The following is a 27,633-nucleotide window of genomic DNA, read 5'->3' as shown; positions in this document are numbered from 1 at the left end:
TGGGTTTTTCTGGGTACGCACCCCTGTTGCTTTTCTTTTCCACTGAGCCCCTGACAATTCAGTCACCAATTGCCAACCCTGGCTGCCAGCACCTTCTTTCCTAACAGCAGTCAGCTGCCAGCTCTGAGAATAGCAGCTGCCTGTTCCATTAGAGGAGCAGAAACAGCCTGAGCTCTGGAGAGCCCCTCGCTAGCTGAGCCCAGTTACATCTGGTGCTTAATGACCCTTGAGAGCCATCATCTATTTTTATAAAGTAATCACAGTTAGGTATGGTAAAAAACTAGCTAGATACTAATTCTATAAATAAATAAATCCAAAATAGAGAGGTTCTATAGATAATTCTAAATAGCTAAGTTCTAAATACTAGGAGATAGTAGATGCTAATAGATAAATTCTACATAGGCAAATTATAAATACTAACAACAAAATGCTACTAAATAGATGAATTGTAAATAGCTAGATTAATTCTAAATAGCTGCCTTCTCCTTAACAAAATTGTTTTACACTTTGACCTAGAGGAAGGTGGACCCAAGCTTTCCTTCAAGGGAGAAGCCAATAGCTGCCAAAAGAAAGGAAAAGGACTGGGTCTATGTTAGTGATCAGAAATTCTGGATTTTAAGCAGTTTAGCCTAAAACAGCCAGGCAGACCTGGCCTCTGTTGGCATTGTCAGGGCAATGCCCCATATAAACACCATTATTTTATAGCAAGTTTTTCCTTATAGTGTCTGATTTTCCCCAAAGCCGCATTCTTATTTTTAAAATGGCAACCTGCAGGCTTGGAGGGATGAGGTGAGGAGGCAACAAAGACTTCCTCTTGAAGGAAAAGCATCTTTAGCTGGATCATGAGCCATGTTTGCCCAAGGAGCAATGGCATGAGAATTTCAGATGTACTTACCCTAGCCAGAGGCACTGGTAAAGTCATCCCTGCTATCCCATCAGTGACAAGCACTTCCAAAAAAACCAGCACAGCAATTTTTGGGATCACCAACTGACAGCAGTTCAGTGCTGCTCCTTCTCCTGCATCTGCCCTGGAAGACAACTCTGTTATCCTGGTTTACCAGGAACTCTTCAGCCCATCTCCTGGGATCCATCTGGAATGTTCCTCCATGCAGAAAAATGAGGTTCATTCACTAAGGTTTTCTCAGACAAAACAATTCAGGACACCACAGAATGATTTGGGTTGGAAGGGACCTTAAAGACCAGAGAATTCCATCCTCCCAAAAGGAGGGGGGATATCCACAAGACAGACTTGGTTTTTTCAGGGCACATACGAGAACAGAGTAAGGAGCTGCTCCCACATTGAATTCTGCTTCTGGCAGTACTCCAATCACAACTTGCTTCCCACTCCTTCTCTCAGCTTTGTCAGCACACAGAAGGGATTGCATCTGAACCACAGCAAAAAGTGAGCAACCTGCTTCCAAGTAAAGCAAAAGGGAAAAACAGTCGGCTGAGAGAGCTGCTTCCACAAGATGGTAAGGAGCCATTCTGGACCCACACTTGGGAATGGAATTGCCTGTCCCTGACAGCCACAACTTCTACATCTGGTATAAAATCATCCATTAATCATAGTTTTAAATATTTTTTCTTAACATTAATGGCATTATTGAACATATTCTGGACCCACACTTGGGAATGGAATTGCCTGTCCCTGATAGCCACAACTTCTACATCTGGTATAAAATCATCCATTAATCATAGCTTTAAATATTTTTTCTGAACATTAATGGCAGTATTGAACATATTCAGGGTAAGCCTATTGTGTACAAGAGAAGAGAGCTGCAGGAAGAGCATCTGCTTCAACTCATGGTCCCAAACCACCAGAACTCCAGCAAAAGAAAAGAAATTTGAATAGTTGATCAATATTTTATTTAACAAAAAGATCAGTTATCCAACATTTAATGGTATCAAACTCAAAAAAAATATTTCACTGCACTTTTTGTAAGAACTGCATTAAAAACCAATACAAAATGTTCTCATCTGAAATACCAAATTTTAGAAAGAGCATCTCAGGGAGCTTACATCCCACATGTACAGATCAAGGAAAGCAAGAAACTAGACACAAAGCTTATAATGAAAACACAACTCCCTGCCCACTCCTCCTTGTCAGTGTCTCACTCTGTGTGTTTGTGCTCCTGGCATGCTGTGTACGGAGGGGGATCCCAGGGCCTCCCAGAAAATGGCTCTGTTTGGTGTATTCAGTAGGGAGCAGCTCTGCTGCGTTTGTCGAGCTAACGGGGGCAACTGCCTCGAGTCACAGCGTCTGAGCAGCACTCCCAGGGCTGACTTTGTGCTGAGGGCTGGGCCACAACGTTAGCACACACAAACAGATGGGGCTGCTTCTTGGTTCTATCACTGTCTGTCTGTTTGTTTGCCACTGCAGACTGCTCTGCTGCTTAAACTGTAAGTACTTACTCCTTAATCTATCAATTCCCAAAACAGGAGACAGAAGCCCAACACAGAATCAACTGTGTCCAGTATTTATGACAGCATTGGGACCCTGTATGTTAATATTTAATGTCTAACAAAACTATAAATGAGGCTGCAACTAGAAAGGGTTTGGAATGACTGATGGGAACACTGGCCAGCAAGAGTCAAGGTTACTAATTCAGCACAGTACAGATGGTAGGAAGCTTTTATTAAGTGAGGTAAAAACCCATACACAGTGTCAATTCTAGGTCTGTTTAATTTAAATCACAGCTTATGTAAATTTTGCAATAGCACATGTTTCTGCAATTTGCAAATCTGATTTTCTGCTGGCAAAAATCCATGTGAGTTTGTTCATTTACTGGGAAGAGTGCTCATGCCTTCTGAAAGGAACTGGGATCAACAGCTGACAACTTTTATTGTTACCTGACAACAGGTTATTGTTACGGGGAATATTTTGGTTCATTTTCCTACACAAATATTTCTGATACAGAAGCTTTTTTAAAATTCTTTTAAAAGCACTTGCTAGGTTTTCTCTCTACCATCCACCCAACTGACAGTGAATTGTTCAATGAGAACTTTGGATCTTTAGCATAAAAGCAGACCCCACACACACATGTGGTTCACGGCACCACATACAGCAGGACACTCCTTACCTGTCTATACACCCCACCTTGAGGCACTTAACACTTTTTTCAGATATACCTAACCATTCCAACTGAAAATCTGCTCATGTTTTAACAGCCTACCCACACCCAGGCAGAGGCAGACACAGGCTATCCGAGGGCTCTCCTTCCAGAACCATGCTTGCCAAAACTCCTTCTGGTACACATGTTTGAACAGCAGGTCAGCTCAGGATTCTTGGTTTTCTCCTTTTCTTTACAGTTCATCGTGCTCCTCTCTGGCCTCCTGATCTTTCAACTTGAATTCTTCAGCAGTAACTTTACCATTTCCATCCCGGTCTTGATTGGTGAACATATTTTTAACAATCTTCTCAAAATCAAAGCCAGGAGCTAATTTTCCCTTGCCAGTATCAACTTGAGTTTGGATGTACTCTGAAAACTAAAAGGGAGGAAAAAGAGAAGAAAACAGCTCACAGTGAAAAGGATATTTGAAAATTAAGAACATCCAGCATTTTACTACTTATTATGTGTACACAGGACACTGTTACTACCCTATATAGTTTACCACCCAAACTGGACTAATTAGAACAGACACATGAGGTTAAATGACTCTTTGTGGAGCCCAGCAGGGATTTCCTCACTCATTCCAGTGGGTCTTGGACCCAAGACAAGAAAACTTCTTTTTCATCATTTAGGAGGAAGATGGGTTGGACAGCTGGACATAGGAACAGCTCTATACAGATGGAGGGCAGTAATTCTGTATGGATTACAATACATGAAGCTCAGTGTAAAACAAAAACCCACCTGCATCTTAGAGGGAGCAACACACAAGGATGATTGCTGATGTGGACAGCAACAGCCTCACCCCACCTCTTTCTCTAAACCAGTAAAAGCTTTTTTCTTCTCTGCAAGGACAGATGTGGAGGTAAACATAAGAGAGAAGATGGAGATGGAAGGAAAACAAAGAGGTGGAAGAGAGTGCTAGGAAAAGAGAAAACAAGAATTCGATTTTACCATATTAGTTTTTAAATCCTCAAAGACATTTCATGCTGTTCCACAGGGCCACAGTCTGCCCTGTGAGCACGGCAGGCAGTACCACTCCAGGGAGTAAAGAAGGGACAAAGAAGAAAAGACAAAACAGAAGGATAAAGGTGACAAAGAAGACTTCAGAAGAGAATTAAAAAAATAGAATTTGAAAGAGCATAAAGAATTTTATCTTATCAAAGGTGCTGTGGCAAAAGCAAGTGGCTCTCAACTGGGGCACACAATGACATCCTCACAATGCAGATTTTAAAAGCAAGCAAGCAAGGGGAAGAACTTTGCACAGCACACAATTCACATGTGTAAGGAGTGGCCACTGGCACTGCCAGGCTCCAGAAGAGCTTATAGTTCCTGGATGCACTGCTGCAGGCTCAGCTTTGGCTCAAGAATTCACCACAAACTGCCAATTAACACTGAGACAGACACCAAGAAGGCTGATACAGCAAAGGAATGTTGGATACCAACTCTGCCTCTTACACTTATGCCCTAAGGATTTGTTGCTGACCAAGGAAACCACAACAGAAAATGATCTTATGCAGTTTGGCCATTCTTACTGTCCTTTTTTCTTTAACTCAAAAGCTGAATAGCCTTGTTTTACCTGATACCTTGCCTTCCTGTTCCCTTGATGACAAACACTATTCCAGAAGAAGAAGAGAAGAAAACAAGGAAAGACTCCACCCTTCAACATTGGCATTGATAGTGGTCGAAGAGAACCACTCCAGGTGTTTACATCATCTCAGCTTACCTCTTCCAAAAGAACCTCTCCATCATGATTCTGGTCTATTTCTTCAAAAAGGTTGGGAGAGACTTCCCCATTCCATACAAACATGTATCCTTCAGGCAAGCCAGACACCAATTCCAGCAGTTCGATGTCAAAAACCAACACAGCACTACCAGGCACTTCTCCTTCTGTCACAACAAATGGCAAAGAGGGGTATTTATCCTCATTTACATTGAAGGGGATATTTCCTTTTAATCCACAATTAAATTTACCTTCCTGCTCCAAAAGACACTTCTCTAGTGTGATCCCCAGCCCATCAAATCTTCCTGATCACTTCACCAAGGTTGATCATAAAACGAACTTTTCAAAATAAAACTTGAAGCACTGGAACAGACTGCCCACAGAAGTGTGGATGCCCCATTCCTAGGAATGTTCAAGGCCAGGTTTGGATGGCACCCTGAGCAACCTGTTCTAGTGGAAGGTGTCTGCCCATGGCAGGGGCCTTGGAGCTAGCTGTTCTTTAAGGCCCCTTGCAATCCAAACCACTCCATAATGGCAGGGGCCTTGGAGCTAGCTGTTCTTTAAGGCCCCTTGCAATCCAAACCACTCCATAAGTGATGATTCAAACTGCATTTTTTTTTTTTTTACTTTCAAAAACTAAACTTGTGGGAATAATCCATTTTCCTTTATCTTGCCAATACACTGTGTACCAGCGTACTGCTGTGAGACTCAACAGCCTGGAATATTACCTCAGGGAAGCCATGGAAGGAGTTTATTTTAGTGTAGAAAAAGAAAACTCACCTCTTGCAAGAGACAGAAATTGCAAACAAGCAATTTCTTCAGATAGCTGGGCATATACCAACACAGTAACAAATCATACAATGTTTCAGAATGTGTATCAAATGTACCCTGAACAATGGCAAATACTTATGACAGGTATCTTACACAGCAGACTTTTCATGTTATGAGGAAATTTTCAATTTATTATGTATAGCTATGCAATAACATATAATGTATAATAGATAAAATCTTGTATAAAACATTGTATATATAGTAAACTCTTAATGTTTCACAGAAGACAGGTACAAGGGGAAATGCATTCTTATCTCTTAATGCAAATTAATTCTCCATTAAGCTCTGCACGTGATGCCTGATAGCCTTTTAAACTACAAACTGTTCTGGAGCTATTCAAAGAACCCAGCAACTTATGCAACTGTTTCCATACACATCAGAATTTGGTGATCTTGGTGATCTCATGATAGACTCCTTTCCCTCAAACCTTTTAACAAGCAAGACCAGAAACAACGTATCTGGACATAAAAGTTCTTGTCACTCTATATCATTATTTTTATTACTGCTGTCCACATCATTAAAAATTTGTAAGACTTAAAGCCCTAAAGCTGCCTCAAAATGTATTTGTGTTGGAGTTTTAACTGCACCAATACACTGTTTCACATCTTAGACCCAGTTTATGTATCTTCTGAATTTCCTAACATATTAGGGCTGACCAGTCCCCTAGGGCTCTGTCTCCTCAATAACATGCTGCATGTCCACACACAAGCACCCAACTCCCTGCCATGGAAAACAGTGTTTGCATCCCTCTGCAACACCAGACTGCCTGGAGCTTTCTGTTCTGACAAAGCAACATCACTGGGGACACGTGCTGCCTTTTGTACTCCGATGGTCTCTCTGTTGGCCACAGCAACAGCGTGGTTTGAAATGCAACACAGGCAGCATGCCCACAGGGAAACAGGGAGGAGGGGAATGTCTAAAATAAGGACATGAAAAACCTCTAAAACATCCCCATTCAAGCAGCCAATAAAGCACGCATGCCTGTGTTTCAGTCACTCTAGAGAGGCTAAGTGGGTGTGCACTCACCAACTCCATGCTCTCCATAGCCGAGGTGAGGCGGGATAACAACTGTCCGTCGTTCCCCGACACACATGTCCTGAAGGCCCATGTCCATCCCCAACACCACCTGACCAGATCCCAGAACTATGTTGTAGGTCTTGCCAAGGCTGTGTCTGGAAAGTAAGGAAAAATGAAAAAAAAAAAAAAATCAACATAAAGTAGGAAATTTCTGTTGTTCAAAGTTACCACAGAAGGAGCAGTTTATAGTAGTGTCCTGTCATTGCCAAAAATTAACTTAATACCCAATGCTTTATTCTACCAAAGAGTTACCTGAAGTTGTTCTCAAGTTACAGCCAGCACCAAACAGACAAGTCTCTGCTGCTGACATGTCCTCTGGCACTAAAATTATAGGCTTCTTGGATGAAATCCAATTAAAATCATTAATCATGCCAATTACAACCCCAAGGTATTTTATCTTGAAATAAGGGCTTTTGCCTTTCCCATGTTTTTAACTGTTGTAATTGGACTTCTCAGCAGATGTAAGAATTCCAGATGTACATTCATCCCAGGACCACCAACTCCATAGAGGGATCTGAGTGCATTCTCATGGATCAGTCATCTCTTTAATGAAATCAGTCACTATAATGTAGTAGCTATTAACACAAATAATCACTACTACTCCTATTTAACCCTATTAAATTTTGAATTATATCCTGCTGCCCGTGGCTAATTTCTAAAATTAGAAAATATCACCAGTTAAAAGCCCAAAAGTCAAACATATATTGTGATTCTAAAGGCAGAGTATGCAGCATTAAGGCTCTTTATTCTATTGGTTGCCTTTCTTTGGTTATTTGGCTTGGCTGCGCCTCTGCAGGACATGCTTGTACAACAGAGTATTATTTGGAAAGAAAACAATTCAGTGGCTAAGAGGTCAGCCTTAAAATTAGGAGCACATGATTCACAATCTTTCATTCTCCAAAAACTGCTGTGAGTGAGACAGTCTCGACATCCCTTGGTTCCAGCTACAAAATGGAAATTGAGCACTCCTGACATATAAACTGTTTTGAATCCAAACACATCACTTGTATACATCCTTGCCTACAGCATTGCACCACGTGCTCCAAATTAGGGCAGCTTTTCAGCTCTGCAAGCTATTGTGTACACTGTGAAACCCATGAGCTACTTCCTGTGTTAATTATAACCTGGTTAAAAATAGCTTTTCCCAACTTCCCTTCCAAAAAATAAAATATTGTTTGGATGACTTGCACTATTCCGAAGATTAAGGCAAAAAGAACAGGAAGCTAACAGAAATACTCTTGTAGCTGTGTGCCAGGCTCACTTCAGTGCTACACGAGACAGACTGGAGCAATCTTTTGCTTCCCTCATACATCTACTGCCAAGAGAGAGGAGGAAAAGGCACAAGATTCTCACAGTTACAATCAAGGCCTCTGATAGTTACTCCATGCTGACACTTAAAACCACACTACAATACAGGAGCAGCACTGTGTGCCACAGACATGACAAGTGACCATTTACTGTAAACTACACTCAAGGTATCTTTAACAAGACCACAACAAGTAGCCCTACCAGACCTCTCTCAGGAGCACTGAATCAGTACAGAGCACAAATGCTACCCAAGAAACCGAATAAACCTGCACAGTTCATTCATGGTGAGACCTGTGTTGCCCTGGCATGACTCACCCAGACACCTGAACTGGCCCATTTAAACAGAATGCCATGCAACACGTTTCATCACTCCACACATACTGTTTACGTTCTTCTCCAACACACTCCTACATCCTTTTTGTTCTTGGTTCTCTCATTATGCTATGACAGACTGTCTTTAAATTCTCCTCCTCCTATGTACCTTTGGCAGGCAGCCATAAAGAGAAAAATACATTTGACATAAACATTTGGTTAAAAAAAATAAATCTTTATTGTCACAGACACATTTTATGAAAAATCCTTTTGGTAGGATTTTTTTTTTCCTGAGAAGCTGAGAGGCCTCAGAAATGAAATTTAAACAATGATTATGTGCTGCTGTGGAATGCACCAAATGCATCTTTGATTGGTCTCACGTGATTGTTTTTAATTAATGGCCAATCACAGTCCAGCTGGCTCAGACTCTCTGGTCAGTCACAAGATTTTATCATTCCTTTCCTTTCAAGCCTTCTGATTAAATCCTTTCTTCTATTCTTTTAGTATAGTTTTAATATAATATATATAATAAAATAATAAATCAGCTTTCTGAAACACGGAGTCAACATTCTCATCTCCTCCCTTGTCCTGGCACCCCTGAGAACACCACCACACTTTACTCCCTGCTAGTTTGCTGTGCAGGGAATTCATTCTTGCCTTCACTGCTGCTGGGAGCATTCTCCTCACCAAATACCTACGTGGAGTCCAGCAGGGTTCCATCCAGGAGGGAAGCATTGTAGTGGTATTTCAGGTAATCCCCCTTCTTGCTGAGCACGGTGCAGTTGGAGGGTTTGTAGTGAACGGTGATGCTGACGGAATCCGAGGGGTTGTGGAAGTCCACCACGTGGATGTCAAAGACCAGCACTGCAGATCCTGGAATCTTTCCTAAACAGGAAGCACATCAGGCAAACAGAGAAAGAAATGGTACCCAAAGGGGCAGATGATGTCCAGGTACTGCACCCTGTAGGAATATGCATTCCTGCTGTGCCTGCTGCTGAGTCATTCTGCTCTTCTCATTCAGAATTAAAGGATGTGACAGATGCAAGCTGCATCCAGTGTAGGAAAGACAACCAGTGGGAAAGCACTAAGCATGCACTCAGTTCAGTGGTGAAGGAAAAGCTTTTGTTACCCTGAATTTTAAAATTATCCACAAATGAGGCAATAACCATGTATTTCCTGTGACTATCCTAAATAACTCATTTGTGTTTCATGTATCAATTCAATATTGATCATCAAAATTCTCAAGAGCTCTTGCTTCAAGGAACATCATTATATGTAAAAAGTTACAGTTCCTTAAAATACCCTAAAAGCAGGCAACTTCTTCCCCCTCTTACCAGGATTATGTGCATTACCAGGATTAACAAAACACATCCAGGCCTAGGATTGGGGTTTCTCAGTAAAGGAGTCTAATTCCAAATCTGCAGCACAGAACTTGCATTCCCAGAAGAAAGGCTTTTTTTCCTAAACCACTTATCCAAGTAACATCCCAGGAGGCACTTTTTGAAACACCAGCCACAACACTAGGATCAGCTGGAAGGGTTATCACATTCAGCCTCTCCCAGCAATCTGTTTAGGTAGCAATGAGTTTTCCCAAAGAAATGTTAATTGTATGTTACACATACATGGTTACTTCACTGTTGTTACATGCATCCACCATTTACAGACGTGGCTTACAAGTCCACAAAAACTGTGGCTGTGGAAGGAATGGGGAAGAAAACTTTGCATGATGGACTCCCTCAGGAGAAAGAGTTTAAGACATGCAGGAAGGGAGATCTCACACTGCAGAGCTCCTGGCATCCAAGTACCAGTCTGCCTGAAACACCAATTACCCAAATGAGCTCAGGCTACCAGTTACATGTGAGATTGTTCTGTATTTTAATGTCCTACCTATTCAGCTAATCAAAATAATCCTGCAAATTCTGGATGATTTCTTGTCAGTTTGATACCCACAAAATAATGAACTAATTCATAAACCTTTCAAATTCCAGAAAAATGAAAAGACACGTAGATTAACTAAGCAATAAAGGTTTAACTACAGAAGACTTGAATGCAAAGCCAAGCTCACCTCTCCCTTCTTCTCCATATCCAAGATGAGGGGGGATTATTATTCTTCTTTTTTCACCAGTGCATACCCCTAGCAAACCTTCATCCATTCCAGCAATCACATAACCTTTCCCAACATAGGTGTCATATGTACGGTTTCGGGAATAACTATGGAAAATATTTGAAATATTTGCATTTCAGCAGTGTCAGGTGTACTCAAGAAAACATGGGCTCTTGCAATAGCTCTGCAACACAATTCTTAAAGCAGTTAAGGTCAAACACACAGTCATTAACCAGCACCAGGGAGGCACAAAGGAACTATGTTCCCTGAATCCAGGCCACCAGGTTTCATCACTCAGTGACACACGGGTCACTGATTACCCAGCAGTGAGACCCTGGCTAGTGAACAGCCAGCAAATCTGCAAATTCATTTCTACTGTATCTAGAAAGAAAAATCACACTTATTCATGTCTTTTTAATGAAACAGAAAGCAGGTTTTGACAAGTAATTGAAAAAAAAAATGGTTTACTCCTTTAAAATTTCCTCTGCCCTGACACTACTTTAATAAGCACTTATCAACTAGCTATGGTTGATAAGTGCTTCATTTTCATGAGACACCCTGCAGACTACCTCATTTTGCAACCACAGCTATGTAGTTCAACTATCAGAAGGAGCAGGTGGGATAAATAAGCTCTCCTGGGAAGCTCAACATTAAAATGAGTCATGACAACAAAACCTAAGCCAGCCACTTAACACACAGGCTGAAGGACTTGCTTCACTACCTCATGATAGAATAAAACAAGGCTACAACAAAAATGATGTTTCTTACATGGCCGTGACTGTCTTCTGCCTTTCTTCAAGGCATGTTACACAAAGGCACAGCCCAAGAAGGAGAAGGCAGAAAGGCTTTAATTCATCTTTACAAGGTAGCTCTAGGAAAGAACTAAACCAGTACAAGACCAGGCCCTGATGTAATTCCGAGGTTTATTCAACTGCTCCAAGTCCAGACAGCCTTGGCTGAGCTGCCCAGGGCAGTTCTGCAGCCGAATATTTCAGAGTAAAAAGGCAAAGGAAAATATTAGAGCTCTCAAACCCAGCCATTTGCAGAGCTTTTGGCATGTTCCCTGTACCAGTGAAAAACTTATCCTGGCTAGCTCCAGGGTTTTCAATCCCTATTGTTAGCTGCTCTATTTCTTCATTTATGAATTCTGCAGGAGGTCAGGAAACCATGTTTTAGTGAACAGGCTCTCTAACAACTCTCAGCACTTCAGAATGATGCAGAGGCTGCTGTCTACAAAGCATTTATTACTATTTCTTGACAGCAACCCTCAAAAAAATACTACAGCTATTTTCAAAAATTGATTAGTTGCTAGAGAAGATACTCATATCTCAAAAAAGAGAAATTGGTGGATAAGCCTTGAGTTCTTAACTTATAAGCCTTCACAAACTGTAAATCAAGGTCTACAGAGATGGCTGTTGCAGTAGTGCTAAACATTTTTCTCTGAGCTTATTTTGTAGAACATTTTACATTGGCTCACTCTCACCTCCTTTTAGCCAGCTGTTCTGAAAGCTGGAGTAGGATAGTAAAGCACTGTACCACTGAAAACAACCAAAGTCACAGAAATCTACAAGGGTATTATTCATATGATTCTGTACACGAGGCTCATGTTCCCATAGAGCTTTGAATTTATTGTCACAGTAATCCCCCTTCCTTTATCACAGAAAACTCCTCTGACTGAATTCTGCAAACCCATAACTCAGTCCTGAAAGACATCAGCCTTCAAAATGCAAACAGTTTCCAAGTATAAGTATTATAAACCTCACTAGCCACTAGCACACTGACTCACAATTCTCAGGACATAAAATGGAATCATATTTATTTTCTCTCTCTTCAGTGGTATTACCTATTTGGCAGATTAACCCTATGGGGAAAAAAATCTTCAGGCTTGTGTGCCTAAAGCACTTGGCTTCACTGGGTGGGCCACTACCCCTAGATGGCGTCTGTGACAATGACATGGTACAAAAGAGTTCTTTTCCTTCCCATATGAAAAAGTTTTCTATGAGTCTTTTAAAAAGACTCCCCTTAAAATTTTCAAAAGTCCACTTAAAGTCCACTTAAAATTTTCAAAAAAGGAAGAAAAAGCAAAGAACTGTGCTTGAGCATATTATGGACACAACAGAGCAGTCAAACTGGAAATGCAGTCTGTGGAGTTGAATGTTTTGGTTACCTGGAATCAAACAATGTGCCATCCAAAAGTGTGCCATTGTAGTGGTATCGCAGAAAGTCTCCTGTCTGGCTTCTCCGCTCACAGGATTCAGGCACAAGCTGGTTCTCAATAGCAATGCCATCCTTGGGGTTATGCAGATCCAGCAAAACCACATCAAAGACAAGGGAAGCTTGGCCAGGGATCTCCTTACCTATAATAGTGTTAGGGCAGAAAATTGTTAAGAAACAGCAGGTGTTCTAGCAGAAGCTTAAACATGTTTGTTGAAAAAAAGTAACGTACTGCCAAACATCAAGCACCTCCCCTTCCAAAATAAATTATAATCATAGATTATTTGAGTTGGAAGAGATTCACTACAATTATCAGTCCAACTCCTGGCCAAGAGTCACACCTTGGGACTGAGAGCGTTGTCCACACATTTCTTGAATTCTATCAGGCTAGTGCTGTGACCACTTCCCTGGGGAGCCTGTTCCAGTGCTCAGCCACCCTCTGAGTGAGGAACCTCTTCCTAATATCCAATCTAAACCTCCTCTGACACAACTTCAGAGGTCCTGTTACTTGTCACCAGAGAAGAATGCCTACCCCTCCTCTTCCCCTCATGGGGAAGCTGCAGACTGCAGTGAGGTCTCCCCTCAGTCTTCTCCACGATGAACAACCCAAGTGATCTCAGCTGCTTTTTGCACGGCTTCCCCTCAAGCACCTTCGCCCTGTGACTCTCTCCAATAGTTTCATGTCTTTCTTATATTTTAGCACCCCAAACTGCCCCCAGCACTGGAGGTGAGGCTGCCCCAGTGCAGAGCAGAGCAGAGCAGGACAATCCCCTCCCCTGCCTGGCTGGTGATGCTGTCCCTGATGCCCCCCAAGACACACTTGGCCCTCCTGACTTCCAGGGCACTTGCCATAGACCAGGAGCCCCAGGTTCCTTCCCATGGCGCTGCTCTCCAGCCTCCCATTCCCCAGTCTCTCCACACAACCAGGGTTGCCCCATCCCAGGTGCAGAATCCAGTTTGTTTAATTTCATATGGCTGGTGATTGTCAGTGCTCTAATTTATCCAGGTCTGTCTGCAAATTTGCTTCTAGTCAGTGCTTTATTGGTTCAGGTTTGGTTTTTTTCACTGAATTCTCCAACTGAGTAATTTCCTTCTATTCCCACAGTGATGGCACAGCCTCACTGAAAACAAAGGCCTCTTCAGCCTCACAGTTAATGGCAACGGAGCCACAGAAAGGGTATGAAACCTCATACATCACAAACACATCCTTAAACACCAGAGCAGAGAAAGTATATATATATAGTATAGAAAGTATATATAAGTAAAAGTCACAAACTATAATTCAACATGGGGATGTCTATGTATAATCTGCAGGCTGCACAGTCTCACAAGACAATCTATTTTGTAGTTATCACTAGAGCATTTGTTAAAAAAACACAACAAAACCCATCTGGAATTAAAAATACATTTAACATATTTTTTCTTAATTTCTTTCTCCTTTCTGTGGCAGTCTAAAAGGATTATATAGTCACCTTCTTCAAGTTTTTGGTGCCACTAGACATTAATCACAGATTGTATTCCCTGACTGAAATAAAATTTCAGTATATAAACACTACAGCTGTATCAACAATATTAAGTTGTTAAGTAGTGTCTCGCTGAACAGGGTAATAATGCTGCCCATAAATTTAAAATACAGAAAATTTGTTTCAAAACATGCATGACTTGGGATTGAAAAAAAAAAAAGAGGAACAACTAAAGGAATAACTTTTACCATCTCCATCCTCTCCGTACGCCAGGAAAGGCGGTATTGTGATAATGCGCTTCTCCCCTACGCACATTCCCAGGAGCCCCTGGTCCATGCCAGGAATCAGCCACCCAATCCCCACATAGGTGTCGTAAGTTCGCATCCGATTGTGGCTAAACATGAGAAAAGAGAAAAAAATCACAACCAAATGTCAGACTGGCACAGGAAAGAACAATATGAACCTTTAAATCCACATACTCTGCACAGTGTAGCTCACAACTTGCTAGTCCAAGAGTATCAGTCCCTCATTTGCCAAGGGCTGGCTGGGAAGTTTTCCAGAGTGCTTAGCTATGTCAGGAACCTCACAGAGGCTTTGGAAAGTGGCTCTCAGGCAGCTGTTACTAAAGCATCATTTTCCACTGGGTTCTAATGAAGCACAGATGCTGTACACGTAAAATCTCAGTACAAAAGTGTTAGCGGCTCACTTTCATTACAAACCCTGCTAAATTTACAAAACTTGCATCTAATCTCAACTGCTATACTGGTTATAGAGACTTTTAACTGACTTCAATAAATAGTAATATACATATAGGGAATGAAATTTAAAATTCAAAAAAGCATCTGGATTGGTAATGCCCACAAAGAAATAATGGACATTTTTATTGGTTTGAGTCAGTACTGCTATCCTATAATCCCTGAAAAAATTACTAACACACCCAATGCCAGATGTCATTTCCTGTGTTTCTGGGCAGTTAGCATTAATTGTAACACAGGTAAAAGGGGAGCAAATGATGATGAGATACCTATTAAACTACCCAAAGACCCTAACCCAGCTGCATACCTTGAATCAAACAGGGTCCCATCCAAGAATGTCCCATTGTAATGGTACCGTACAAAGTCAGACACCTGGACTGTCCGAGGACACTTCTCAGGTTTGAAGTAGGTCTGAACCTGCACTTCATCCTCCGAGTTCCACAGATCTATCAGGAGCACGTCGAAATGGAGCACAGCATTGGGGGGGATCACACCAGCTGCAAAAGCAAAACACACACACAGTTTGCTTTCCCTTTTTACACAAGGTACCAGCGAAAAGGAACCAATCCATGCCTACCCTAAAAATGCTGCATAATGCACACCTTATTTCCTGGTGTGCTTACAACTCCTTGGCCCCTCGCCGTTGCTGCAGATATTTATGGGGCAGAAATCTGGCAAGATGAACTCTTATCACAGCTGTCCATCAGGCAAACTATCTTGAGTTAGCATTTGTTTCCTCTCTGAGAACAAAGATACTTTTGGAACTGACAAGACCTTGTGCAGCACTGCAAAGCCACAATTTTGGTTTAAAATTGTGCTGTACTTACGGACGCCCTCACTCCCGTAGGCGAGCTTGGGGGGAATCTTCACGAAGCGGCGCTCGTTCACACACATGCCCACCAGAGCTTGGTCCATGCCAGCAATGAGCTGACCCTTGCCCACAAACACGTTGAACGTGGATCCCCTGTCATAGCTGAAGGGGGAAAAGCAGGAAAGAATGTTAGTGATTCATTTACACCTTGTCTCTCTCTTGCCCCACTAGAATAACTTTATCAGTCCTAAAGGATCAGCGCTCCTAAAGGAAAGGGCAAATCCACGGTGTTCCTGAGACATCAACACAGTTCTCCTTCTGTCCACTGCCCATCACCCATCTGAAACACATTCTAGCAGAGTGCAATGGGTACTACAGGCACATGAAGGCCAGAACTACATTCAGCTAATTCACACACTAACATTAAAAGCAGCACTGGAAAATTAGGGGAGAAAAGGAAAAGTTAAACACTGTTATGAGATGTGAAAGGATAACTGCTCCCACGGTAGGATCTCGGCATATTGATTTCAGTCAGCAACATCACAAAAATATTATGTAAGACCTAAAAGCTTTACAATGTGAAAATCACACTTCCAATCTCTGTGGGAGAAAGGGAGAGAGAAAAGATGCTTTTTAAGTAGTAGCTGTGAGGTTTGCCAACAGGTTTATTTTCTCCTCCACTTTCACAGCACTCAGTTAAAGCACAGTGACATGTTTCAAATGGCAGGTTTGCCAGACCAAAAATCAAGAAACAAATTATTCTCCTCTGTGATAATACATGAATATTCAAAAGGAAAAAAAAAATATGCTTAAATTACTCTATTTTCTAGAGAGGAGATGGAGAACAGCAGTGTTACCACAGCAGAACACTGTATTACATGGTTCATTCGGCCACCTTAAATCTTAAATCTGCACAATGACCCCACTTTGATGTGCCTGAATTACTGTAATTGAACTTCTTGAAGCAGTATAAAAACACATGTCAAGAAGCACCTCAAAAGCTTCATGCTTATTTTTAAACTTTTACAACTTCCGTTTTCCTAAATCCCTTTTATAATTTCAAGGACTTTTTTTTTTACATTTATATATATAAAAGTCAGACCTGGGGGGAGGAAAAAAAAAAGGCTTTTGCCTTTTGCATGCTAAAATTCTGGAAAGCAGCCAGTAGCTAGACATCCCTAGGGAAATGATGTCAAACTTTCCTTCCAAGACTGTACACATCACTTCCACAACATACTGAGCCTCCTAACAGTCCCACAGCCTCGCATCTCTCAAATATTTTACTGAGTGAACTCTCTGTTTGCTCCATCTTTTTTTTTTTCCTTCTGACAAACATTTCTCTTAAAGTAGACAACCCTCTATTACTGAGCATTCACTTTCAGTTGCAGTAGTATTCCCACTCCCAGTAAAGGATGGAAAATATTTAAATTAGGCCCTGACAAATTCTATTATACACACAAAACCATAATTTAGATGTTAAGACTAGTAATATAATAGGTTCTAAGAAACCCTCCGAATGGTATTTTGTAGCAATTGACAAAGCTTGGCAATACATCTGGGATGAACTCAGAACAGAAGAGCTTTCTTTTGAGTAAAATAAATGTACAATTAAGAGAACTTTGATGCAAAGCAGAGAACTGAACAAAGCAGTGATCAGACCACGCAGCTTTGCAGGACTGACTTTGCAGATTCCTTAAAACTAAGCAAAATTTGTTTCCATTAGTGGAATTGACCAAATTAATAGTAGATGACTAGGCAACTAAATTCAGACTTTTAAATGAGAATCATTTTATGCCTATTGAAATAAAAACTGCCAATGCTGAGGAAAAAAATATAAACAACCAATGACAATAATATGGTAATTTGTGTAGCACAGTCATGATTAGTAAGACTTTGTCAACAGCCTGGTAACTTGAGGAGCAGTTTTGCTACCTGCTCCTTGGAAATACAGAAAATTAATTTTAAAACTCAAGAATATTTTCAAGAGCTGAAGAAGGAACAAAGCAAAACTGCCCTTAGGTCAACATCTAAAGTATTTTCTAGACTGATTTCATAATAGTGTTTGATTAAAATGATGCTGCTAAGCATGCTCATAAACTTTTTTAAAAAAAAGGAAGCAAACAAAAAACAGATAAGAAAATTGGCTTATTTTTATATAAATTGACTAAATCTCTTTAACTCATAGGCAAGGAACACCAAAGATTTTAGAACAAACACTCCAGAATATTTCTTGCATTAACCCACAGAAGACAAAACACTCCTATTTTTCCATGTCTGAACATGATTAAACACTGTCACCAGTCTTAAAAAGGATCATAGTGAATAACAAAATGTACACCAATATGAGTTGCCATCTAGAAAAAATCCCAAGCTGAACAAACCTAATATTTTGCACCCATTTGAAATGAAGGCAGCTACAAAAATATCCAAGTTGGACTAGACTATCACCATTACTGCTTATTTAGTAATATTTAGAGGATCCAATGAGATAAATGCTGTACAGTTCTGCCCAATCTGTTCCTGCCCCACGTAATTCAGACCGAAATGACAAGGAACTAAAACGAGAGCCAGCACCTGGGCAGCCCCTCCAGGTGCCCTGCCTCAATGCACAGGCAGCAATCAGAAACACACTTTGAACACGTGGCCAGGTTTCCCATTGTCACATATTTATAAAATAAGCCACGAGGATGCTGCCTTTGTGTGTCCTCACATCCACAGCAAAGACTTATGTTCCAAGCCTATCAGTTGCCAATGGATTCACTGCCTGTGAATTTTGAAAATCTGCACTGTGCCTTTTCACGGAAACTGCACCAACACCAGCTGAAGTGCCAGCTATCACATCCCACATTTTAGTCAGAAAAGTGCTGGTTGTATGGCACTACTGGCACACTAACTACAGACAGCTCCAGAGGGAGAACTGAGCTTTGAAAGACAGTTATTTCCCTAAGGCTGTAGATTTTCCTTGGAGCACAAGGGAGATTACCAGGATTACTGAAAATACATTTTGCTTTATCTTTCTAAATAATACTTTGATCAGTGGCAATGAATGAAGTAAGAAAAAACAAATAAGCTGGCAGCAGTAGCAGCATCCTTCCCAATCTCCTGATCCCACTATTTAGGCTTCCTGATCCTAAAATAACAGCAGGAAAGCAGCCAGGCACTTCACTGTACATAGGTCACATTTATTAAAGGATAAAGTATCCAAAAAATTCTATGTAAGTACAGCCTGATAATTCCTGTATTCCCGGCAAGGATAATGACTCAGAACCAATCGTATTCGAGTAGGTTTGAGCCTGGAGAAGACATAGGAAATGTACAGAATGAATCGGGCAGGAAATCACTGCTGTGAGAGACTGTGATACCATATACACTCCTGTTTACCGGGCTAAGGGTAGCTGAATAACCTTATGGTCTTCACTCTTGGAGCAGAAAACTCCTATTCAACGCCTTGGAAAAGCAGCTGAACGAACGTGCTAGGAATCCACGAGGGCAAGCAAACTACTGGACCCAGCCACTACAGAGGTCTTGCCCCATGACCCCAGCGGTCACACCCCAGCTCTCTGCCCTTCATATTTCAAAGGCATCTTGCCATGGTGATCTGTAGGTCCCGCATGTACGACACTGCCCATCCTGCCGCTGACCTGCTTCCGACCGGTCACCTCAAAAGCGCCCACGGGGCACTGCTGGGAAAAACAGAGGAACCCGAACCGAACCTCCACCCAGCACGAAAAACCACCCTCGTGGGGGACAGCACCTCTCGCTCCCCTGCTCTCCCTCCCAACGAAGGTCGGGCTTGTGCCAGACCTGGAGTCGAAGCGGGTGCCGTCGGGGAAGGAGCCGAGGTAGTGGTAGCGCACGAAGTCCCCGGGGCGCACGGCCCGCGGGCAGCTCTCGGGCACGAAGCGCCGCTCGACGCCGAGCTCGGTGCCGTCCGCAGGGGTTTCGGCGGCGGGCACCGGCGGCGCCTGGCAGGCCGCCCAGCTCTCCAGCAGCGCCGGCAGCAGCAGCAGCAGCGAGCCGCAGCCCGGGCCCCGCCGCCGCACGGCCGCCGGCCCCGCCATGGAGCGCAGCGAGCGGGGCAGCCGCAGGGCGCGCTCGGCGGGGAGGGCAGGAAGGGAGGATGGAGGGAAGGGAGGGAATGGAGGGAAGGAAAAGAGGGAAGGCAGAAAAGCTGCCCGCCCCGGCCCGCCCGCTCCTCCTCCTCCTTCTCCCGCCGCTGCAAACTTGCAAACGTGGATGAAGCGCTCCCACCCGGGACGGGGGAGGAGCAGCCCCGGCGCCGGCTCCCCCCGCCCGCCGCGGGGCTGCGCAGTCCGGAGCGCAGCGGTGGCACCGCCGCCCCCGCCCCGCTCCTTCCCGGGCCGGAGGTGCGACGTGGCGCTGCCCCCGGCCGCCCTCCCGGCGCTCCTTCCCTTCCGAAGGTAGCACGGGAGACGGGCGGACCCCGAGAGTCGTAAACAAGGCAGACACAACCCCGCCATTTCCCGCAGATTTCTCGCAGCTCTTGGGAGCGGAGCTGCTGGACCTTGGGAGGGACCGAAAACACGGCAGCTGCAAACGGGGTCACTCTTTTGTCACTCTACCCGCACACGTACTCGTGCACGACTTCGAGTATTTGCAAGCTTAAAGTTCGATCACAAATGTTCGTTTTAGATCAAGCTCTCAAAGACATGAGGCTGTGTTGGCAAATACGTATTGATGCACACCAGTGCTGTCACAGGGATTTGCAACTCCCTGGCAGCAGACCTTTCCAAATGACACAGAGAGAAGACAGAATCACAGAACTATTTGGGTTGGAAGGGACTTCAAAGATGGTATAGTTCCAACCCCCTGAGATGCGCAGGGATGTATTTCACTAGACCAGGCTGCTTTGAGCCCCAATAAACCTGGTCTTGAACACTTTCAGGGATGAGGCATCCACAACTTCTCTGGGCAACCAGTGCCAGTGCCTCCTCACCTTCACAGTAAATAATTTCTTCCCTAATATCTAATCTAAACCTACTCTCTCTCAGTTTGAATCCATTCCCCCTTGCACATAGTCCCTCTCCACCTTTCTTGCAGGTTCCCTTCAGATGTTGGAAGGCTGCAATTAGGTCACCCTGAAGTCTTCTCTTTTCCAAGCTGAACAAGACCAATTCCCTCAGTCTTTCCTCGTACAAGAGCTGCTCCATCCCTCTAATTGTCTTAATGGCCTCTTCTGGACTCTCTCCAGCAGGTCCATGTCCTTCCTGTGCTGGGACCCCAGAGCTGATGCAGCCCTGCAGGTGGGCTCTCAGCAGAGCAGAGCAGAGGGACAGAATCCCTTCCCTTGCCCTGCTGGCCACGCTGCTCTGGATGCAGCCCAGGACACGTTTGGCTCTCTGGGCTGCAGATGCACATTGCTGGGTCGTGTCCATCCTCTCATCCATGAGCACCCCAAAGTCCTCCCCAGGGCTGTTCTCCATCAGTTCATCCCCCAGCCTGCGCTGATACCAGGGGTTGCCCTAACCCGGGTGCAGCACCTTGCACTTGGTCTTGTTAAACCTCACGAGATTCTCATAGGCCCACTTCTCCAGCCTGTCTCGGTTCCTTGGGATGGCATCCTGTCCTTTTGATGTGTCAACCACACCACGCAGCTTGGTGTCATCTGCAAATTCGCTGAGGGAGCACAAAGTGGTAGCACACGTGCTACCATTAGTGGTAGCCCACTAATGTCCTTAATGAAGATATTAAATAGCACTTGGTCCCAGTACAGACCTCAAGGGGACACCACTTGTCACTGATGTCCATTGGGACTCTGAACCATTGACCAGATGGGACCATCCACCTATTTACTAATCTGTCATCTCTCTCCACTCCAGAGAAAATGATGTTGTGAGGAGCCATGTCAAAGGCTTTACAGCAGTCCAGATAAACAACACCCATAGCCCTCACTGCTGTAGTCACTCCATCACAGGAGGCCCTGGGTTGGTCAGGCAAGACCTGCCCCTGGTGAAGCAGTGATGGCTGTCCTGAATCATCTCCCTGTCTTCCACATGCCCACTGCAGCTTCTAGAAGGATCTGTTCCATGTTCTTCCCAGGCACAGAGGTGAGGCTGACAGGTCTGTACTTCTCAGGGTCCTCCTTTCTACCCTTTTTAAAGAGGTCACTTGGGACTTCATGGCCTGCCATGACTTTTCAAATATCCTGGAGAGGGGCTTGGTAACTACATCAGGCAATTCCCTCAGTATTCTGGGATGGAGCTCATCAGGCTCCATAGACTGATGTGCATTCAGGTTCTTATTGTGGTCATGAACCTGACCTGACAAGCACCCAGTAAGACACAGCATCCAAATGGCATCACCATCCCAGTGTGCCAGCAATCCTCTTCCCCTTTCTTTTTGATCTTGAACACACTGATGAGGAGGAACTTGGGTTTTTTTCTCTGTTCTTGTAACTAGTTTCAGTGAACAAGGATGGGAAAGCTAAGCATCTGCATGTGAAGCACCAACCTCAAGTAAGAATAGGTAAAATGACACAATATTTTTGAAAAGCAGAGAAATTTATGATAGAAGGACTGGGACAACCAGTTGGAAATGCAGGCATCATGTAAAAAACACCAATGACAAGATTTTGTTGTTGACAAATTATTAGACAAGCACAGTGTACTCATGGGTTGCAAACCCATGGAAAGAGAGCGTGCCTGAGCATTGTAGCTGGGGAGCCAACAGCTCACAGGCCCAGTTCTCCACTTTTTGTGCATCTAACACCCAGCTGTACCAACCCAGCAACAGAAGGGATCCAGTCAAATCAAAGGTTTTTTAAGTGCATTCAGAAATTCTCTTGTATAATATTGATATATTGGTAGGAAAAGGGTCCTGCTCGATGACCTAACCAGTCAAGAGTTGGGCAGTTATTTAAAGATAACAAGATTTGCGGTTACAAATCACATCCTCCTTCCAAAAACAGTCACACTGCACATTCCAAATCGGTCTTTTAAACAAGCAATGTAAATTGTCTGGCAGTTGCCTAGAATTAAATAGTTTATTTTTGATGTTGGTTTATGTGGACACAATTTATTTTTTCAAGGAGAACTCATAGTTCTCCATTAGAGTATGTTGATACAACCAACATAAAGATAAAGCTTACCCTGAATTTGGTACTTCTTATTGCCAGGCAGTGACACAATCTTTATTTTTGCATGTTTATTTAAGAAGTTCTATGTTTTCAAAATAATTCCTTGGACTCTTAATATTTATGCAGATTTGCATAAATATTCTTCAATCCAATATTCTTCACCTGTGTCAATAACAGTTCTCCACTTCTGATGTAATTACCATTGCCTCAACACTGCTCCAAGAGTTGCCAGTTTATTAACTCCTAAAAGAGCCAAATGTCCCTTCTGTGCTACCAAACCTGCTGGTTTGATGCCTCAGTTCCATTTGCCCCATGGCTCATGTGCCTCTCCATTAGCTCATACAGAGCTCCAGACAGCTGTCAGCCAGGAAGGTGCATTCCCTTTTGTCCTCCAAGTTTTGTTCACAGAGGTAGCAAATGTGCAAATGTGGTATTTTCCTTAGAAATGTCAATTTAAACATTCTGCTGGCTTTTCAAAGCACACACACAGGCAAGCACACACTAATTTATATGTCAGTTAGTTTGAACACTAACCCAGCTTCCCTGGAAGCATTTTGGGGATGCTGATCTCTATCAGACCTGTTCTTCAGTCAGCCTGACACATAACAATGGCTAACACAGTGTGAGAAGGGTGAGAGAAAAGCACAGACGTGCCTGAACCTCCTAGAAAAGCAGGTCCTAGAAGGAGGATCATCCTTTCCAGACTTTACAACACAGTTCAGCTGAGGTCCAGTCTCCCTCTGAAAAGTTGGCTTTCAGGAAAGCCATAGATCAGACATTAAATGAGGATTAAAGAGCTGGGATTCATGTCTTTGCATCTGCCTTTGGAGTACACCATGTGCCTCATGTAGTGTCCAAGGGGCTGCAGCTCTTGTAGCTTTGAGCTGTGTTTTATCAATCTAAAAGAGATTTGATGCTGTTCCCAAATCTTTTGGAAGGAAGTAAAATGTTGGCTCTCATTGTTACCCCTTGTATCACACCAGCATTACCATTAGGTGCATCACACAGAGGAGAAATCCAAAAGTTCAAACTCCAAGAAGGTAGATAAGAAAATTCCTTCATACAGTACTTGATACAAATAATGTCTCAGAAGGACTGAAGAAAGCTGAGGAGCATGCTGATGAGTCACTTCAATTAAAGATGAATTTATGGTAACTTGGGAAAAGAAAGCCTCAGCTTAAGTCTGAGGTAGGCAAGATACCGCTGGTTTGTAACTTGAGATGCTGCCCTACTCCTTGGAATGTGCTTGAACCAAGCACCAGGCAGTCATGAGATGGTGAGCCTAATGTAAATGAAAATGTTTGCAACACATTTGGTCACATAAACACAGGAGGAGTTGTGACTAGTGAAACATTCTGCTGAGTAGCTGTTGGACTTACTCACTACTTAACCACAGGCTGTTGTCAATTACCCCTTTCCCAGCTGAGATTACAGGCCTGAAGATTCAGTCCCTGGATGCCCTCAAGCATGTATGCATGGTGCTTTGATCAGACGTTTTCTAAAAAGATAACATACTGAGACAGAAAAACACAGAGAGGATTTGCAACGTCTTCTAAATACCCTATCAATTATAGATCAAGGAAAACAGAGGGTTTTTTCCTAGAAAAACCTCTTTTTTTCCTAGAAAGAGTATGTCAAATGCTGCAGCTTGCAGATACACTGAAATTTTGGCAGGCAAATTTAGAGATAATTAAGATACTAGAAGTAAAAAAAAGTGAGAAGAATGGAAATCATAGCTTGAACTGATATGAAATCCAGTTTTAACAAACATCTACCTGCTTTTAACAGGTAGGTAATATTCATAAAGATCAAAATATACTGCTGGTTTTGGCTGTATAATCTACTGGGGGATTGTGGCAAAGGACTCTGAATTATTTTTATTTTCTGCCGTTTTCCACAGCTGTTCACCTCAGTATGTACTCTCTTTCAAAATCCTAAGGAGCTTCTTAGAGAATAGTTTTGGGTTTCAACTAATGTGAAAAAAACATGGTGCTCTCACTGCTGAACTGTATTTCAAGAAAGGGGGGAAAAGCTAATTGTAATTTAAAAGCTTCTGCTTCTAGAGATCTAAGGTTTTAGAACCCTTCAGTTATTTTGAAACAACAATGGAAACACTGGTTTTAACTATGAAATATGGCTAAACTATAACTACAAAATATTCTTAGTAGAATATTTTGTATTATTTTATTACTGGTTTTCGTAAACAGGGTTTTGAAGAAATAGTATTTCTATTTTATACACCTATGCGATTATTCCAGAGCATCTGGTATCTGAAATACCTCTTTGTACCCAAAATATTGCAATATAAATTCAGTCACACGTGATTTAATTTCATGTAATGTATAGTCAATGGTGTGAGTCACAAGGGACTGACATGACCCTAAATGCCTTTGGTGACCAACTGATTCAGGTGACTTGGGCTTCTTTCTTCCTTGGTGAGTCATGAGAAATACTGTGACATGGAGCTCTTCACTCTTCAGACAGTCATCCTGAACAATTCAGCCACCTCCACAGGCTATTTAACACCCAGTTTTATCCTGATTTATTACTGGTAGTGGTTTAGCAGTGACCATAAGGAACAGAGCATCAGAGAAATGGATATACTTTAAATTTCTGCTACCAAGATACATTTCACTTGCTGCAATCCATCTTCAGTTTATCTCTACTCCACCTGCAACATCCACTCCATGGATGTTCTAAGGAAAGTGAAACAAACAGAGGGTAACACTGTGAACCAGTGCTCTCTTCCAGACCCTGCCTTGCCAGGAGTGTCTCATTTGCTGTGAAAAATGCGTATTTTATGATTGGCTTTTCGCAAATATTAAAATGAATATTACATGCGTTGTATTAGAAAGTAATGCTGTATTAATTCTCTTAAGTAGTGTGTTAAATATAGTTTTAGGTTATAAAAAATGTTAAAATAGAAATCTATGTAAGATACTTTTTTTAAAGAAAGGACTTGTTTTAAAGAAAGGACTTGCAGCGAGATAGCAGCCACAGGACACCTAAATCTTTCAGAGAAAAAGAATTTATTGCCCTCTTATCAGAAGAAACTGACCTTCTTCCCACCTCGAAGGCGCTGTTCGGATTCAGAGGAAGAAGTTGATGGTGACCAGACAGAATCTTGTCTTTGAATGGAATTTATGCATCATGTATGAGGTGTATGAACATGCAACAGGCTGTTGCTTCTAAGGGTTAATCCTTTGTTAACGGGGATCCTTTTTCGGGCTTGTGCTGCCCAGAAAAGGTACCTGGACATCCGTAACTCTTTGTCTCTATTGTCTCGTCCTAATTCAAATTGTCCAAATTATTATTACTCTAATTGTATTGTATTACTATTTTTATTACCACTTCATTACTATTAAACTTTAAAAATTTTAAAAACAAGTGATTGGCGTTTTTCACACTTGCCATAGGTACTCAGCAATTCCTTTGCTGGATGTCACAGCACAACGAGATACACCAACAGAGCTGTCCTAATTAGTGCTTATGAATCGCTGTCATTCCAAATGTGCCACGCTAAATCAGTATCCGAGTGATTTAGCAAGTCTGGCTCACTTTGGCAGAAACCAGTTGGACAGCACTAACAAAAGGCTGCTGCCACTAGAGATGAGGCAGTGGCTCCCAAGAGCCAAGCACCAGGATAAATTACAGTTGACTGTTGTCTTGCACCAACACTGCTATTGTTTGTAAGGCAAGCGGCTCTCTAAAGCACCGGCCCGGATCGCACACTTCCGAGGCATCAGTCATTCCTTCTTTTGTGTTTGCACTCTACTAGAAACAAACAAATAACTGTAGCAAGCCAACTCCAGGCAAAACTATTTTCTAATTACCCTGGAGCGCTGGTGTTGGCCTCAGTGCAGACGTGCCAGTGTAAAACCGCAGAAAAACTACCCTATGCATCCAGCTTTTCCCACCATTTCTCACAACTATATATATTTAAACATTACCCATTTCAATTCAATGTTCATGCATTTATGAGGCAAGATAAATACATGTGTATCTCCAACAAAATGCCTTCATCTCACAAAAAAGAAAGGAACTTTCAGAACTAAATACCCTTGAAAGTAGAGACCACAGATGTTAAAACTCACCATTTCACCATTTCTGGTAACCTTTTCATCAGTTACCAGATTTTCAGAAAACTTAATCTATTGAGGAGCTAAAATTTAAAAAATCTGGTTATAAGGGACATACCAAATGTAACATAAGTAGCTGAAGCCAAAATGAGAAATGTGTTGGATAAAAAATTATTAAAACTCACCTAAACTAAAGCATATTCTAAATATATTGCAGGTACTCACAAAGTCAGAGAATGGATTTGAAACAATGGACTGCTTATACTAAACTGCAGAAAGACTCGGATATTCCTAATGGATACAACAGATTCCTATTCCTAAAGGATACATGTAGTTAAATAACAGGGTTTGGGTCTCTGGATTGCTACAGTGTCATGCAGAAGTGGCAGGGAAGCCTGCTGTCCACTGGCCTAAATTCCCAATTAATGGGGATTTGCATACGGAACGGAAATGATCTAGGAGACTGCACACCAAAAAAAAAAAGAAAAAAAAGAAAAAAAAGAAAAAAAGAAAAAAAAGAAAAAAAAGCTGAACTGCAGCCTTCTGCCATACAAAATGCAAAAGAGTGAGTCTCACTGAACCTTCACATGCAGCATGAACAACCTCAGAATTGTGTTGCTCAAACTGTGCAGAAAGAGGTGGTTCCTGCAACAAGGGTCACGCTGGTTTCCTTAAATGTATTAAAAACAATCAAACAATTACTGATAGTTTGCCTATTATAAAGGGTCTTCACTCAGTCAAAAGGGGAGGCAA

General features: G+C 42.4%; 1 protein-coding gene across 3 annotated transcripts; it reads right to left on the bottom strand.

The window, feature by feature from the left end:
- Nucleotides 1-1,863: 1,863 nt before the first annotated feature.
- Nucleotides 1,864-19,882, bottom strand: FKBP9 (FKBP prolyl isomerase 9). 3 transcript variants are annotated; one of them, XR_010439139.1, is made up of 11 exons: nt 19,510-19,882; nt 15,722-15,867; nt 15,202-15,391; nt 14,388-14,533; nt 12,630-12,819; nt 10,424-10,569; nt 9,057-9,243; nt 6,688-6,833; nt 4,834-4,997; nt 3,852-3,952; nt 3,358-3,486 (listed from the first exon to the last, which is right to left on the bottom strand). XR_010439139.1 is itself a non-coding variant. In XM_064704864.1 (10 exons), the coding sequence occupies exons 1-10, from the start codon at nt 19,764-19,766 to the stop codon at nt 3,304-3,306; spliced, it is 1,755 nt and encodes a 584-aa protein (XP_064560934.1). In that variant the 5' UTR covers nt 19,767-19,881; the 3' UTR covers nt 1,864-3,303. The 3 variants fall into 3 exon arrangements, 2 of the variants coding, with proteins under 2 accessions (XP_064560934.1, XP_064560935.1); XM_064704864.1 differs by lacking the exon at nt 3,852-3,952 and having other exon boundaries at nt 1,864-3,486; nt 19,510-19,881; XM_064704865.1 differs by lacking the exons at nt 3,852-3,952; nt 19,510-19,882 and adding an exon at nt 18,087-18,201 and having other exon boundaries at nt 1,864-3,486.
- Nucleotides 19,883-27,633: the final 7,751 nt, after the last annotated feature.

Source organism: Zonotrichia leucophrys, chromosome 2 (genome assembly GCF_028769735.1).
Source record: "Zonotrichia leucophrys gambelii isolate GWCS_2022_RI chromosome 2, RI_Zleu_2.0, whole genome shotgun sequence".
Lineage (NCBI taxonomy): Eukaryota > Metazoa > Chordata > Aves > Passeriformes > Passerellidae > Zonotrichia > Zonotrichia leucophrys.
Note: the sequence above shows the minus strand (reverse complement) of the source record. Positions and strands in the feature narration are given on the sequence as shown.

Excerpts from the sequence above, each read along its gene's own strand:
- FKBP9 (XM_064704864.1), bottom strand. The coding sequence starts at position 19,766 with ATGGCGGGGCCGGCGGCCGTGCGGCGGCGGGGCCCGGGCTGCGGCTCG. Across the intron at positions 15,392-15,721 it reads CTACGGGAGTGAGGGCGTCC|CTGGTGTGATCCCCCCCAAT; the intron begins GTAAGTACAGCA and ends TTGCTTTTGCAG. Across the intron at positions 3,487-4,833 it reads GAGAGGTTCTTTTGGAAGAG|TTTTCAGAGTACATCCAAAC; the intron begins GTAAGCTGAGAT and ends CCTCCCTTTTAG.